At 45.1% G+C, this 15,237-nt stretch overlaps 1 protein-coding gene across 2 annotated transcripts in view; it reads left to right on the top strand.

Moving 5' to 3' along the window:
- The window catches only part of slc4a5b (solute carrier family 4 member 5b), a 46,503-nt gene extending 37,820 nt beyond the window's left edge, over positions 1-8,683 (top strand). The window contains exons 21-26 of one of the 2 annotated variants that reach the window (XM_031802977.1): positions 185-363; positions 5,095-5,167; positions 5,257-5,325; positions 5,403-5,576; positions 5,715-5,888; positions 7,194-8,683. In XM_031802977.1, coding sequence (XP_031658837.1) covers positions 185-363; positions 5,095-5,167; positions 5,257-5,325; positions 5,403-5,576; positions 5,715-5,888; positions 7,194-7,316 — 792 coding nt within the window. In that variant the 3' untranslated portion in view covers positions 7,317-8,683. Of the gene's footprint in view, positions 1-184; positions 364-5,094; positions 5,168-5,256; positions 5,326-5,402; positions 5,577-5,714; positions 5,889-6,024; positions 6,142-7,193 lie in introns of those variants that run through there. The other variant, XM_031802978.1, reaches the window with a different exon arrangement.
- The last annotated feature ends 6,554 nt before the right edge of the window (positions 8,684-15,237 follow it).

Here is a 15,237-nt window from a genome sequence, read left to right as displayed (position 1 = left end):
ACAGAAACATACTTACTTACGCGTTATGAGTCTTCTAAAAGAAATATTAACATAATGTCAATCTAAATGGAACCATTCAACAACCATTCTATACCCATAAACACAACAGCAAAACAGAAAACAAACTGCAGATAAAAACTCTTGAACGTTACCTCACCCCACCTTTTCTCTCCCCCTCCAACAGAAAGGTTGTGGGTACCATCTGGACCTGTTCTGGGTGGGTATTCTGATGGCAGTGTGTTCCTTCCTGGGCCTGCCCTGGTACGTGGCTGCCACTGTCATCTCCATCGCCCACATCGACTCTCTGAAGATGGAGAGTGAGTCCAGCGCCCCAGGAGAGCAGCCCCAGTTCCTGGGAGTCAGGTAAGGAGAGGTTGGGGGAGGGGTTAGGGGTGTGAGTGAGTGTGTGTGGGGGAGCTTAACATTGTTGTCATGTATTGCTCACCAGGTGCCCTTAGAGAGTTCCTCAATGAGCCTGACACCTTGATAAGCTAATTTCCTGACGATGGCTCACCGTGCTTTGTACTTGGCGACTTCAACCTTCTAACTCTTTCTTTCCCATTCCTTACCTCTTTTTACCTCACTCTTTCCCAGTTCTTTCCCACTCACAAGTCAGGCTGTTTGCCTACTAATCTCACTGCCACCCCCCTCCAGGTCTCTGATCACTACTTTGTTTCCTTTTCTGTCTCCCTCTCCTCCAACCCTAGCCACTCAGACTCTACCCAGATGCAGATGAGGTAGACTCCTAATTAATCAGAATATTGCTGGTCTGCAGTGGTGTAAAGTACTTAAGTAAAAATACTTTAAAGTACTAGTTAAGTCGTTTTGGGGGGAATCTGTACTTTACTTTATTATTTATTTATTTTTTACAACTTTTACTCCACTACATTCTTAAAGAAAATAATGTACTTTTTACTCCATACATTTTCCCATTTCCCCAAAAGTACTCGTTACATTTTGAATGCTTAGCAGGACAGGAAAATTGTCCAAGAGTAAATCCCTGGTCATCCCTACTGCATCTGATCTGGCGGACTCACTAAACACATGCTTCATTTGTAAAATATGTTTTAGTGTTGGGGTGTGACCCTGACTATTCATACATTTAATAAACAATACAATTATGTAATCTGGTTTGCTTAATAAAAGAGGAATTTGGAATGATTTATACTTTTACTTTTGATACTTAGTATATTTTAGCAACGATATTTACTTTTACTTTAATTTTACTCAAGTATCACAATTGGATACTTTTCCCACCACTGCCCAGATGGTCATGCGCCATCGCAATCTTTGCTTTCTCTCTCACACTACTCTCTTCTCTTCTATCCTATTATCTGTCCCTTCTGCTAAATCCTTCTCCCTCCTGTCTCCTGATTCTGCCGCTTTGACCCTTACAGCATCCTATGACTCGCATTGTCCTCTTTCCTCTCGGCCGGCTCGGCCCTCCCATCATGCTCTGAGCTTACAGAAGAGGGCTGCGGGCAACGGAGCAAAAATGGAGGAAAACTAAACATCCTTTCACAATGCCAAGCGTCGCCTGGAGTGGTGTGAAGCCTGCCAACATTGAATTCTGGAGTAGTGCGTTCTCTGGAGTGATGAATCACGCTTCACCATCTGGCAGTCTGACGGACAGATCTGGGATTGGCAAATGCCAGGAGAACGCAACCTCCCCCAATGCATAGTGACACATAGTTTCCACTGCTCCAGAGTCCAATGGTGGCGAGCTTTACACCACTCCAGCCAACGCTTGGTATTGCGCATGGTGATCATTGACTTGTGTGCGGCTACTCGGCCATGGAAACCCATTTCATGAAGCTTCTGATGAACAGTTATTTTGTTGATGTTGCTTCCAGAGGCAGTTTGGAACTCGGTAGTGAGTGTTTCAACCGAGGACAGATGAGTTTTACGTGCTACACGCTTCAGCACTCGGTGATCCCGTTCTGTGACCTTGTGTGGCCTACCACTTCGCAGTTGAGGCGTTGTTGCTCCTAGGCATTTCCACTTCAAAATAACAGCCCTTACAGTTGACCGGGGCAGCTCTAGCAGGGAAGAAATTTGACGAACTGACTTGCTGAAATAGTAGCATCCTATGACGGTGCTACGTAGAAAGTCACTGAGCTCTTCAGGATGGGCCATTCTACTGCCAATATTTTTTTTGTTTTTTTTAAGGGTGGATCAGCTTAATATTGCGGAAAGAATGTTGCTTCCAATATAATTGTCTGCATCATTTCAAATCCCCCATATTTTGGGGGTAAATATATATATCCATACACACATGCATATATATATATATATACATATATACATACACATACCTATATCGACATACATACTTTTATAAAGAATATACCTTTATTATTATTTCCCGCAAACCCTTCCGCCGATCCCCCAATTGGAGTAAACTAATAAACACTTCTGCTTCTACCTTCAATCCATACATCTTATACACACTCTACAGACACAGTCTACTTTACAATAGTTCTCTCTTGTTTGTTCTTAGTCCTTCCTCTATTTCTGATGTCCATCCAGTTTGATTTCTATTTGTAACTGTGCTATTTCACAGAAGTTCCGAATCTATATACATTTTACAGATCCCGTATGTTTTACATTGTTTATCCTGTTATTAGTCCCACCCTTCAGCTCCATTCAACCCCTCCCATCTGTCTCTCAACATCATCCATTTCGGATTTCTACTTGCCATATATTTTTCAACTGTGCTGTGATGCTTCACAAAATAATTGAACCTTCCTATTCTCATAGCTTCTACAGATTGTAAATTAAAAATAAACATTTTTGCTAAAATAATTATTAAATTATTGATTGATTGACCATGGCTTTTCAAATCACCCAGTATTGCTATCTTTAGTGTTAGTTCCAGGCAAATGTTGCAATTCTTCAGCCATTCCTTAACCTGTGACCAAAAACGAGCTACATATGGACAATACCAAAATAAATGATCTAATGACTCTGCCTCCTCACAGCAGAATCTGCAGAGCTGGGAAGATTGTATCCCCCCATATATATAACATTCTATTAGTTGCAAGAATTTTGTATAGTAATTTAAATTGAAAAATGTCAAGTTTTGAATCCGGCGTTGTTTTGCGTATCAATTCATTAACCATGTGCCATGGAATGGGTACATCGAAAATCTCTTCCCAACTATTTTCCAACTTTTTGGTCCTTAAATGAAATTGGTATATGTTTTTATTTATCACACTTTTCTTTAACCATTTATGTTCTTTAATACAGGGCAGACATACAAGTTCCTCTTCCAGTTTTGTGGTAATGCTGCAATTAATTGGTTGTAATTTTGGGTAGAGCAGACATTTCCATATGTCTGTGTTAGTTGCATGTGTGACATAACTCCACCAGTCCTATTTATGATATCATTCACTAAAATTATACCTTTTTTAAACATTTTTAATCAATTAGTATATTTGAATTTAACCAAAATATTTGTTGTACTATTTGTTCCGTCCTTTCAGGTGGATTAAACTGAAATTGCAACCAACTTTGTAAGGCTTGTTTAAAAAATAAAGATATTATTTCCTTTTCAAAACAACCGAAAGTGAGCAGGTGTAATCTGAATAAAGGGGAAAAGGCCCTTCCTGAATATAGGATGAGACATTCGTACCAATTGACTAGAGAACCAGTTTGGATTTAAGTATAACTTTTGTATGACTGATGCCTTTAGTGAGAGGTCTAATGCTTTAATATTTAATCATTTCTGCCCACTGAATTCATATTCTTTATATAAATAGGCCCTTTTAATTTTATCTGGTTTGCCGTTCCAAATAAAATTACATATTTTTTTGTTCATGTAATTTAAAAAGCAGGTCACTAGGTGTAGGCAAAACCATAAGCAAATAGGTCAACTGTGATATAACTAAGGAGTTAATCAGGGTGATTTTCAACAAATAGACAGGTATTTTCCTTTCCATGGTAGCAAGATCTTATCTATTTTTGCTAACTTTCTATAAAAATGTATTGGAGTGAGATAATTTCTTTCTTTTGGGATTTGTATACCGAGTATGTCCACATCTCCATCAGACCATTTAATTGGTAAACTACATGGTAATGTAAAATGTGCATTTTTTAGTGATCCAATACGTAATATGGTACATTTATCATAATTTGGTTTTAATCCAGAGAGGATAGCAAAAGTATCTAGATCCTCTATGAGGCCGTGGAGAGATTCTAATTGTGGTTTTAAAAGAAAACATGAATCATCAGCGTACAATGACACCTTAGTTTTTAGGCCACGGATTTCTAATCCCTTAATATTATTGTTTGATCTAATCTTTGCAGCTAACATTTCGATGGCAATAATAAATAGATATGCCGATAGTGGACAACCTTGTTTTACTCCTCTAGATAGTTTAAAACTTTCTGAAATGTAGCCATTATTTACTATTTTACACCTAGGGTTACTATACATAACCTTAACCCATTTTATAAGAGATTCCCCAAAATTGAAATATTCTAGGCATTTATATATAAACTCCAGTCGTACTTTATCAAAAGCCTTTTCAAAATCAGCTATGAAAACCAGGCCTGGTGTCCCCGATATTTCATAGTGTTCTATTGTTTCCAGTACTTGTCTTATATTATCTCCAATGTATCATCCATTTAAAAAACCTGTCTGATTAGGATGAATAATATGTGACAATACTTTTTTAATTCTATGTGCCAAGCATTTTGCTAGGATTTTTGCATCACAACACTGAAGTGTAAGAGGTATCCAATTTTTTAAATGGACTGGATCTTTATATATACCACTTGGGTCCTGTTTCAGTAATTATGAAATCAGACCTTCTTGTTGCGTGTCTGATAATCTACCATTTATATAGGAGTGGTTAAAACTGCCAGTGTTTGTCTATGGAGATTGCATGTCTGTATGCTCAATTGTATATACCTGTCAGCAACAGGTGTGGCTGAAATAGCTGAATCCACTCATTTGAAGGGGTATCCACATACTTTGTATATATAGTGTATCTTAAGATGAATGCACTAACTGTAAGTCGTTCTGGATAAAAGCATCTGCTAAATGACTAAAATGTCAAATCTAAATGTGTGTGTGTCTGTGTGGTACAGGGAACAGAGGTTGACGGGTATTCTGGTGTTTGTCCTAAATGGAGTCTCCATCTTCCTGGCTCCTGTCCTGCAGGTGAGTCAGTGAGAGAATGGGCCTAACCGTCACATGCAGTGGGTGGTGTTGTGGAGGATTGTGTTAACCGGTATATTGTATTCCCCCAGTACATCCCCATGCCTGTTCTCTACGGTGTCTTCCTTTACATGGGAGTGGCCTCACTTGCTGGAATACAGGTACATTTCACGTGTGTGTGTGTGTGTGTGTGTGTTTGTATATGTGCTTACTCACCCTCCTCCTCTTTCCTTCCTAGTTCTGGGAACGTATAAAGCTGTACCTGATGCCAGCCAAGCACCAGCCAGACTTCTCCTTCCTGCGTCATGTTCCTCTGAGGAGGGTTCACCTGTTCACCCTGGTCCAGATCATCTGTCTGGCTGTCCTCTGGATCCTCAAGTCTACTGTCGCTGCCATCATATTCCCTGTCATGGTGAGAGCTGTGTGTGTGTGTGTGTGTGTGTGTGTGTGTGTGTGTGTGTGTGTGTGTGTGTGTGTGTGTGTGTGTGTGTGTGTGTGTGTGTGTGTGTGTGTGTGTGTGTCGATTGATGGGGATAACCTCTGTTTGTAGATCCTGGGTCTGATGGTGGTGCGTAAGATGATGGACCTGATGTTCTCTCAACATGACCTGGCCTGGCTGGATGACATCCTGCCGGAGAAAGACAAGAAGAAGGAGAAAGGGGGGAAGAAAAAGAAAGACAACAAAAAGACCAAAGCAGCAGCAGAAACGGAGAGCGACGAGGAGGTAAGAGACGAGGACTAGCAGAAACACACACACAGTATCAGGCTGACAGTGTGTTGTGGTGTGTAGGACTGGCTCCATCTGTTGTGTTGAGTGTGTTATCTCTGACTAATATGTTTCTCCTTTCTCTGTCCCACAGTGTTGCTGAAAAGGCACTGTATAACACTTACTACTGTCTGTCTCATAGTCTGTCTCGACGTCTGTCTGTCTCGACGTCTGTCTGTCTGTCTGTCTCGACATCTGTCTGTCTGTCTCGACGTCTGTCTGTCTGTCTCGACGTCTGTCTGTCTGGACGTCTGTCTGTCTGGACGTCTGTCTGTCTGGACGTCTGGACGTCTGTCTGTCTGGACGTCTGTCTGTCTGGGCGTCTGTCTGTCTGGGCGTCTGTCTGTCTGGACGTCTGTCTGTCTGGACGTCTGTCTGTCTGGACGTCTGTCTGTCTGGACGTCTGTCTGTCTGGACGTCTGTCTGTCTGGACGTCTGTCTGTCTGGACGTCTGTCTGTCTGGACGTCTGGACGTCTGTCTGTCTCGACGTCTGTCTGTCTGGACGTCTGTCTGTCTTGATGTCTGTCTGTCTGTCTCGACGTCTGTCTGTCTGGACGTCTGTCTGTCTGGACGTCTGTCTGTCTTGATGTCTTTCTCCTTCCAACTTTCACCTGCATGGTTCAATCCTCTCTGTGTAGTATTTAAGCATTTAATTGCACCATTTACTGTTTACGCTGTATCCTGTGCATATAATGAATAAACTTTGATTTGATGATTGTGACGTTTTGCTTCGATTTAAGCATGCAGATTGTGTGAGCGTGTGCGTTCATGTCCGCGTATATTTGGGGCATCATCCCTCACGCCTCTGTTGAGCCACTCCCCTGATGGTTCCTCCTGCACGCTGATTGGTTCCCCCCTCTGTCACTCAGCCCAAGACTCCCCTCCCTCCTCCAGTGAAGATACTCATGGACACCATAGACCTGCCTAAGACCCTGACCCCTCTGTAACCCCACCCACCCAGCCCCCCGTCTCTGACTGGGAGTAAACCTCTCTTTTGAGATTGACCAAAGGAGTGAGAACTGTTGTTTGTATTACTGTGATGTCATTGTTGTGCGACAGATGGAGCAGCTAGATTTATGTTATGATGTTGTGAGACACTGATGGTTTTATTATTTTTGTCTTCCTTCTCTCCTACCTCACCTGATTCTTCACTCTGCCATTCAACCTCTCCTATCTCTGTGTGTGTGTGCGCATGTGCGTGTGTGCATGTGTGTGTATGCATATGTGCGTGTGTTTGCTTGTGTACGTGTCTGTGTGTACAGGAGAAGAACGTTTACTCTAGTGTGAATCCTGATAACATTGAGCTGGACCGCAGGTACTGTGTGCTCAAACTGCACGTCCCCTACAGTGACCTGATACAACCTGCCATCACACACACCGACTGAGGAGTACATGGCCAGCAGGACCACAACTACGACTACTGACACACGCACACGCACACGCACACGCACACTATGCTGATACATTTCACTTGAAGGCATTCAGTTGTACAACTGACTAGGTATCCCCCTTTCCCTTTCACTTCTGTACAATTACCGACACATGCTAGGAACCATTTAGCAAAGTTCCATTCACTATTAGCATTCTTTAGCACTGTTGTCACCTAAACACTTTATGCACATTGAATTTCATATAAATATATACAAATATTCCATAAACTGTAGATTTGATGTGATATTTAACATGTAAACATACATTAGATTCAGTTGGATAGTAGTTATTGTATTATAAGTGTGTTATGCAACACCTCTACTCTTAAACATTGTATAAATCACTGTAGTGTCTGGTAGACATACCCAGACACATGGATCATATGCCATTCTGAACCTTAAGTCTACTGTCCGAAGCTGTTGGAGCATAAATCGCAGTGTGTGGACTGAGTCTTCTCTTCGTTCAAAATATTCTCTGAGCTCCAGCACCTACTCAAACCACTGGATGTTGTGTGTGTAATGTTTTTCTCTGCTATACTTTGGCCCTACTGTAGATGTGTTTGTGAGGGCAGACTGACAGTTGTTCAAATACCACAGCCGATGCACCTGAAAGCAAGGCAGAAGTAGTTGTTGTGTGTTTGTTTGTTTTGATGATGTCTTCCATGTGTTATTTATTCACTGTGTGCTGTGTGGTTTGTGGCAGCAACCTCTGTTGTACTAATGTAAAGACTCCTCTGAAGGCACAGTTGGCGAAGGAAGAGTTGTAATGTTATAATACAATATTATTATTATTGAAAAAAAAAATGTATTTCACCCCCTTTTTCTCCTCAATTTCGTGATATCCAATTACGATCTTGTCTCATCGCTGCAACTCCCCAACGGGCTTGGTAGAGGCGAAGGTCGAGTCATACGTTCTTAGACCACTGTGCCACTCGGTAGGCAGTAATACAATATTATAATACAATGTTAGTCTGACATCTGAGGGGTGGTGGTTGTCAGGAGTTCATTGGAGACACTATTCAGACCTGATCATTTACATATTTTATATTTTGGAATTATAAGACTTCTCTGATCTACAATGGGACAGTCATCCTCTCCCTTGTCAATCCCAGCTGGTTTTGTCAGCCACTCCTCTCTCAAGACAAGTGAATTCTGGACCCATGTGTTTGTCTGGGACAATCAATGTTTGTCTGAGAAATACGGAAATAGGTATTTGATTACCGGTACATATAGGTCATGAACCTGCTGCAGTACAGTAAGTCTAGTCTGTCTCACCTCACCCCCCTTCACCTCACCTCACCCCACCCCCCTTCACCTCACCTCACCCCACCCCCCTTCACCTCACCCCACCCCACCCCCCTTCACCTCACCTCACCTCACCCCACCCCCCTTCACCTCACCTCATCCCCCTTCACCTCACCTCATCCCCCTTCACCTCACCTCATCCCCCTTCACCTCACCTCACCCCACCCCCCTTCACCTCACCTCACCCCACCCCCCTTCACCTCACCTCACCCCACCCCCCTTCACCTCACCTCATCCCCCTTCACCTCACCTCATCCCCCTTCACCTCACCTCATCCCCCTTCACCTCACCTCATCCCCCTTCACCTCACCTCATCCCCCTTCACCTCACCTCATCCCCCTTCACCTCACCTCATCCCCCTTCACCTCACCTCATCCCCCTTCACCTCACCTCACCCCCCCTTCACCTCACCTTACCCCCACTTCACCTCACCTTACCCCCACTTCACCTCACCTCATCCCCCTTCACCTCATCTCACCTCACCCCGTTTCACCTCACCCCGTTTCACCTCACCTCATCCCGTTTCACCTCACCTCATCCCGTTTCACCTCACCTCATCCCGTTTCACGTCACCTCATCCCCCTTCACTTTACCTCACCTCATCCCCCTACACTTTACCTCACCTCATCCCCCTTCACTTTACCTCACCTCACCTCACCCCCCCTTCACCTCACCTTACCCCCACTTCACCTCACCTTACCCCTCCTTCACCTCACCTTACCCCCCCTTCACCTCACCTCATCCCCCTTCACCTCACCTCATCTCACTTCACCTCATCTCACCCCGTTTCACCTCACCCCGTTTCACCTCACCCCGTTTCACCTCACCCCGTTTCACCTCACCCCGTTTCACCTCACCCCGTTTCACCTCACCTCACCCGTTTCACATCATCCCCCTTCACCTCACCTCACCCCCCCTTCACCTCACCCCGTTTCACCTCACCTCACCCCGTTTCACCTCACCTCGCCCTTCACCTCACCTCACCCCCCTTCACCTCACCTCACCCCCCTTCACCTCACCCCGTTTCACCTCACCTCACCCCGTTTCACCTCACCTCGCCCTTCACCTCACCTCACCCCCCTTCACCTCACCTCACCCCCCTTCACCTCACCTCACCCCCCTTCACCTCATCTCACCCCCCTTCACCTCACCTCACCCCCCTTCACCTCACCTCACCCCCCTTCACCTCACCTCACCCCCCTTCACCTCACCTCACCCCCCTTCACCTCACCTCACCCCCCTTCACCTCACCTCACCCCCCTTCACCTCACCTCACCCCCCTTCACCTCACCTCACCCCCCAACCCAATCCGTTTACTTTTTGTCACCGTTCAAACTCACACCCTCCTCCAAATTTTTCGAACTACCCCATAACGTTCTTCTCCCGCTCTGTGTGTGTGTCTGTGTGCACGCACGTGTTCGTGCATGTGTAGTAATGTGTGCTCTTGCTCGTGTCAGTTAACACATTCTTGTCTGCATTGCTGTTCAGGGAGTATGGTTGAGAAGTGTGAAACTATGTTTGTTTGTTCTCACGAGACTGATTGCCTGTGCATGTGTGTGTGTAACCTGGGCTGTTCCACCTGACTGTTCCTCCCTCAGAATTACTCTGCACCTGAAGATCTGCCCCCCCTCACCTGCCCACTCCCAGGTGAGCCTTACCCCCGGATCATCATCACGCCCTCCTGTTTCCCAGTTTGACATCCAGGTGGAGTCTGAATACAAGGAGTCTGACCTCTACCCACTGGGTCATGACCTTTACCCCAGCATTAACCCCTGCCCTCTGAATGGCCGCTACCTGACCTCTAAGACTCAACGAGACCAGTACCAATACAAAAACCCACACTCTCATCCCTATGATGTAGGCAGCGAAACCTTGCTGTAGGTTGACAGCAGATAGACACACATACACATATAACCAGTTGCGAAATCCTCAAAACTATACAAGACTACAGTTTCTCTCCAGTTTATATGAATAAGAATTGCCTTTTAACCCAAGGTACCTATCAGTTATTATAAGAAGACAGACAAAGTATAACTTCAGTATAACTTCATAATATTCAGTGCCCCTGCCCATTACAACAATTTAGTACATCAACAAAAAATAAACAACTAAAATTATATGAATTACTTGATTGCAAATGTATCTGTACAATTATAAAAAATGAAGAAAAAAATATAGAAAAATAGAAACGTGAGCGTTGTGATAATAATGGTTTAAAAATGACTGATGTATTGTTTATTGCATTTATTAGGTATTTTGTTTTCAGTGCATTCACCTTTATGAATATATGTGTATAAATGACTGTTGGATAAAGTGAGATACTAATATCAGAGTGTATTTACTTTGGATTGTAAAGATTTACAAATGCATGTTAATAAATAGTATTAAAAAACCTTGTAGTCTAAAGTTTGTGTGAAATCTTTTATCCTGCAGCATTTATCCTTTAACATGTAAACAACCTAACATCATGTTTTTCAGGAAAAAATAACAACCTTTTAACTGGCATACAAGAAAAGATCATACAAATTCTTTAAAAAGTTGATTCCTGGACTTCCTGACAGGCCGACCCCAGGTGGTGACCCCAGATGGTGACCACAGGTGGTGACCCCAGGTGGTGGGGGTAGGAAACATCCCCTCCACCAGGCTGTCCCTTAACACTGGGGCCCCACAGGGGTGTGTGCTTAGTCCCCTCCTGTACTTCCTGTTCACCCACGACTGTGTGGCCACAAAAGACTCCAACAGCATTATCAAGTTCGCTGTCAACAAGACGGGGGTAGGCCTGATCACCGGCGATGATGAGTCAGCCTACAGGGAGGAGGTCAGTTACCTGGCAGTGAGGTGCCAGAGCAACAACCTCTCCCTCAATGTCAGCAAGACCAAGGAGGTGATCGTGGACTACAGGAATTGGGGAGGGCGACCACGCCCCCATCCACCGTGCTTCTACACCTGCATTGCTTGCTGTTTGGGGTTTTAGGCTGGGTTTCTGTACAGCACTTTGAGATATCAGCTGATGTACGAAGGGCTATATAAATAAATTTGATTTGATTTGATTTGATCCACATTGACGGGGCGGCAGTGGAGCAGATGGACAGCTTCAAGTTCCTCGGTGTCCAAATAACTAAAGACCTAAAATGGTCCAAACACATGCTCAGTCGTGAAGAAGGCGCGACAGTGCTTTGGCATGGGTCCTTAAATCCTGAAAAGGTTCTACCATTGAGAGCATATTGATTGGCTGCATCACTGCTTGGTTTGCCAATAGCACCACCCTCGATAGCACTACAGATGGTTGTTTGGACAGCCCAGTACAACACTGGGGCTGAGCTCCCTGCCATCCAAGACCTAGAGAGGAACCTAGAGAGGAACCAGGCTATGAGGGGTGGCCAGTCCTCTTCTGGCTGTGCCGGGTGGAGATTATAACAGAACATGGCCAAGATGTTCAAATGTTCATAAATGACCAGCATGGTCAAATAATAATAATCACAGTAGTTGTCGAGGGTGCAGCAAGCTCAGGGGTAAATGTCAGTTGGCTTTTCATAGCCGATCATTAAAAGTATCCCTACCACTCCTGCTGTCTCTAGAGAGTTGAAAACAGCAGGTCTGGGACAGGTAGCACGTCCGGTGAACAGGTCAGGATTCCATAGCCACAGCCAGAACAGTTGAAACTGGAGCAGCAGCATGGCCAGGTGGACTGGGGACAGCAAGGAGTCATCATGCCAGGTAGTCCTGAGGCATGGTCCTAGGGCTCAGGTCCTCCGAAAGAGAGAAAGAAAGAAAGAGAGAGCATACTTAAATTCACACAGGACACCGGATAAGACAGGAGAAGAACTCCAGATATAACAAACTGACCCTAGCCCCCCGACACATAAACTACTGCAGCATAAATACTGGAGGCTGAGTCAGGAGGGGTCAGGAGACACTGTGGCCCCATCCGATGATACCCCCGGACAGGGCCAAACAGGAAGGATATAACCCCACCCACTTTGCCAAAGCACAGTCCCCACACCACTAGAGGGATATCTTCAACCACCAACTTACCATCCTGAGACAAGGCCGAGTATAGCCCACAAAGATCTCCGCCACGGCACAACCCAAGGGGGGCGCCAACCCAGACAGGAAGATCACATCAGTGACTCAACCCACTCAAGTGACGCACCCCTCCTAGGGACGGCATGAAAGAGCACCAGTAAGCCAGTGACTCAGCCCCTGTAATAGGGTAAGAGGCAGAGAATCTCAGTGGAAAGAGGGGAACCGGCCAGGCAGAGACAGCAAGGGCGGTTCGTTGCTCCAGAGCCTTTCCGTTCACCTTCAAACTCCTGGGCCAGACTACACTCAATCATATGACCCACTGAAGAGATGTGTCTTCAGTAAAGACTTAAAGGTTGAGAACGAGTTTGCGTCTCTCACATGGGTAGGCAGACCATTCCATATAAATGGAGCTCTATAGGAGAAAGTTCTGCCTCCAGCTGTTTGCTTAGAAATTCTAGGGACAATTAGGAGGCTTGCGTCTTGTGACTGTAGCGTACGTGTAGGTACGTACGGCAGGACCAAAGAGAGATAGGTAGGAGCAAGCCCATGTAATGCTTTGTAGGTTAGCAGTAAAATCTTGAAATCAGCCCTTGCCTTGACAGGAAGCCAGTGTAGGGAGGCTAGCACTGGAGTAAAATGATCAAATTTGTTGGTTCTAGTCAGGATTCTAGCAGCCGTATTTAGCACTAACTGAAGTTTATTTAGAGCTTTATCCGGGTAGCTGGAAAGTAGAGCATTGCAGTAGTCTAACCTAGAAGTAACAAAAGCGTGGATACATTTTTCTGCAACATTTTTGGACAGAAAGTTTCTGATTTTTGCAATGTTACATAGATGGAAAGAAGCTGTCCTTGAAACAGTCTTGATAAGTTCGTCAAAAGAGAGATCAGGGTCCAGAGTAACGCCGAGGTCCTTCGCAGTTCTATTTGAGACGACTGTACAACCATTAAGATTAATTGTCAGATTCAACAGAAGATCTCTTTGTTTCTTGGGACCTAGAACAAGCATCTCTGTTTTGTCCGAGTTTAAAAGCAGAAAGTTTGCAGCCATCCACTTCCTTATGTCTGAAACACAGGCTTCTAGCGAGGGCAATTTTGGGGCTTCACCATGTTTCATTGAAATGTACAGCTGTGTGTCATCCGCATAGCAGTGAAAGTTAATGTTATGTTTTCGAATGACATCCCCAAGAGGTAAAATATATAATGAAAACCATAGTGGTCCTAAAAAGAACCTTGAGGAACACCAAAATGTTCAGTTGATTTGTCAGAGGACAAACCATTCACAGATTTTCATCAAATCAAATCAAATCAAATGTATTTATATAGCCCTTCGTACATCAGCTGATATCTCAAAGTGCTGTACAGAAACCCAGCCTAAAACCCCAAACAGCAAGCAATGCAGGTGTAGAAGCACGGTGGCTAGGAAAAACTCCCTAGAAAGGCCAATACCTAGGAAGAAACCTAGAGAGGAACCAGGCTATGTGGGGTGGCCAGTCCTCTTCTGGCTGTGCCGGGTGGAGATTATAACAGAACATGGCCAAGATGTTCAAATGTTCATAAATGACCAGCATGGTCGAATAATAATAAGGCAGAACAGTTGAAACTGGAGCAGCAGCACAGTCAGGTGGAAGTTGAAACTGGAGCAGCAGCATGGCCAGGTGGACTGGGGACAGCAAGGAGTCATCATGTCAGGTAGTCCTGGGGCATGGTCCTAGGGCTCAGGTCAGTTGAAACTGGAACAGCAGCATGGCCAGGTGGACTGGGGACAGCAAGGAGTCATCATGTCAGGTAGTCCTGGGGCATGGTCCTAGGGCTCAGGTCCTCCGAGAGAGAGAAAGAAAGAGAGAAGGAGAGAATTAGAGAACGCACACTTAGATTCACACAGGACACCGAATAGGACAGGAGAAGTACTCCAGATATAACAAACTGACCCCAGCCCCCCGACACATAAACTACTGCAGCATAAATACTGGAGGCTGAGACAGGAGGGGTCAGGAGACACTGTGGCCCCATCCGAGGACACCCCCGGACAGGGCCAAACAGGAAGGATATAACCCCACCCACTTTGCCAAAGCACAGCCCCCACACCACTAGAGGGATATCTTCAACCACCAACTTACCATCCTGAGACAAGGCTGAGTATAGCCCACAAAGATCTCCGCCACGGCACAACCCAAGGGGGGGGCGCCAACCCAGACAGGATGACCACAACAGTGAATCAACCCACTCAGGTGACGCACCCCCTCCAGGGACGGCATGAGAGAGCCCCAGCAAGCCAGTGACTCAGCCCCTGTAATAGGGTTAGAGGCAGAGAATCCCAGTGGAAAGAGGGGAACCGGCCAGGCAGAGACAGCAAGGGCGGTTCGTTGCTCCAGAGCCTTTCCGTGATATCATTCCGACAGATAAGATCTAAACCAGAACAGAACTTGTCCGTGTAGACCAATTTGGGTTTCCAATCTCTTCAAAAGAATGTGGTGATCGATGGTATCAAAAGCAGCACTAAGGTCTAGGAGCACGAGGACAGATGCAGAGCCTCGGTCTGATGCCAT

Source organism: Oncorhynchus kisutch, linkage group LG23 (genome assembly GCF_002021735.2).
Source record: "Oncorhynchus kisutch isolate 150728-3 linkage group LG23, Okis_V2, whole genome shotgun sequence".
In the NCBI taxonomy this organism is placed as follows: Eukaryota; Metazoa; Chordata; class Actinopteri; order Salmoniformes; family Salmonidae; genus Oncorhynchus; species Oncorhynchus kisutch.
Note: the sequence above shows the minus strand (reverse complement) of the source record. Positions and strands in the feature narration are given on the sequence as shown.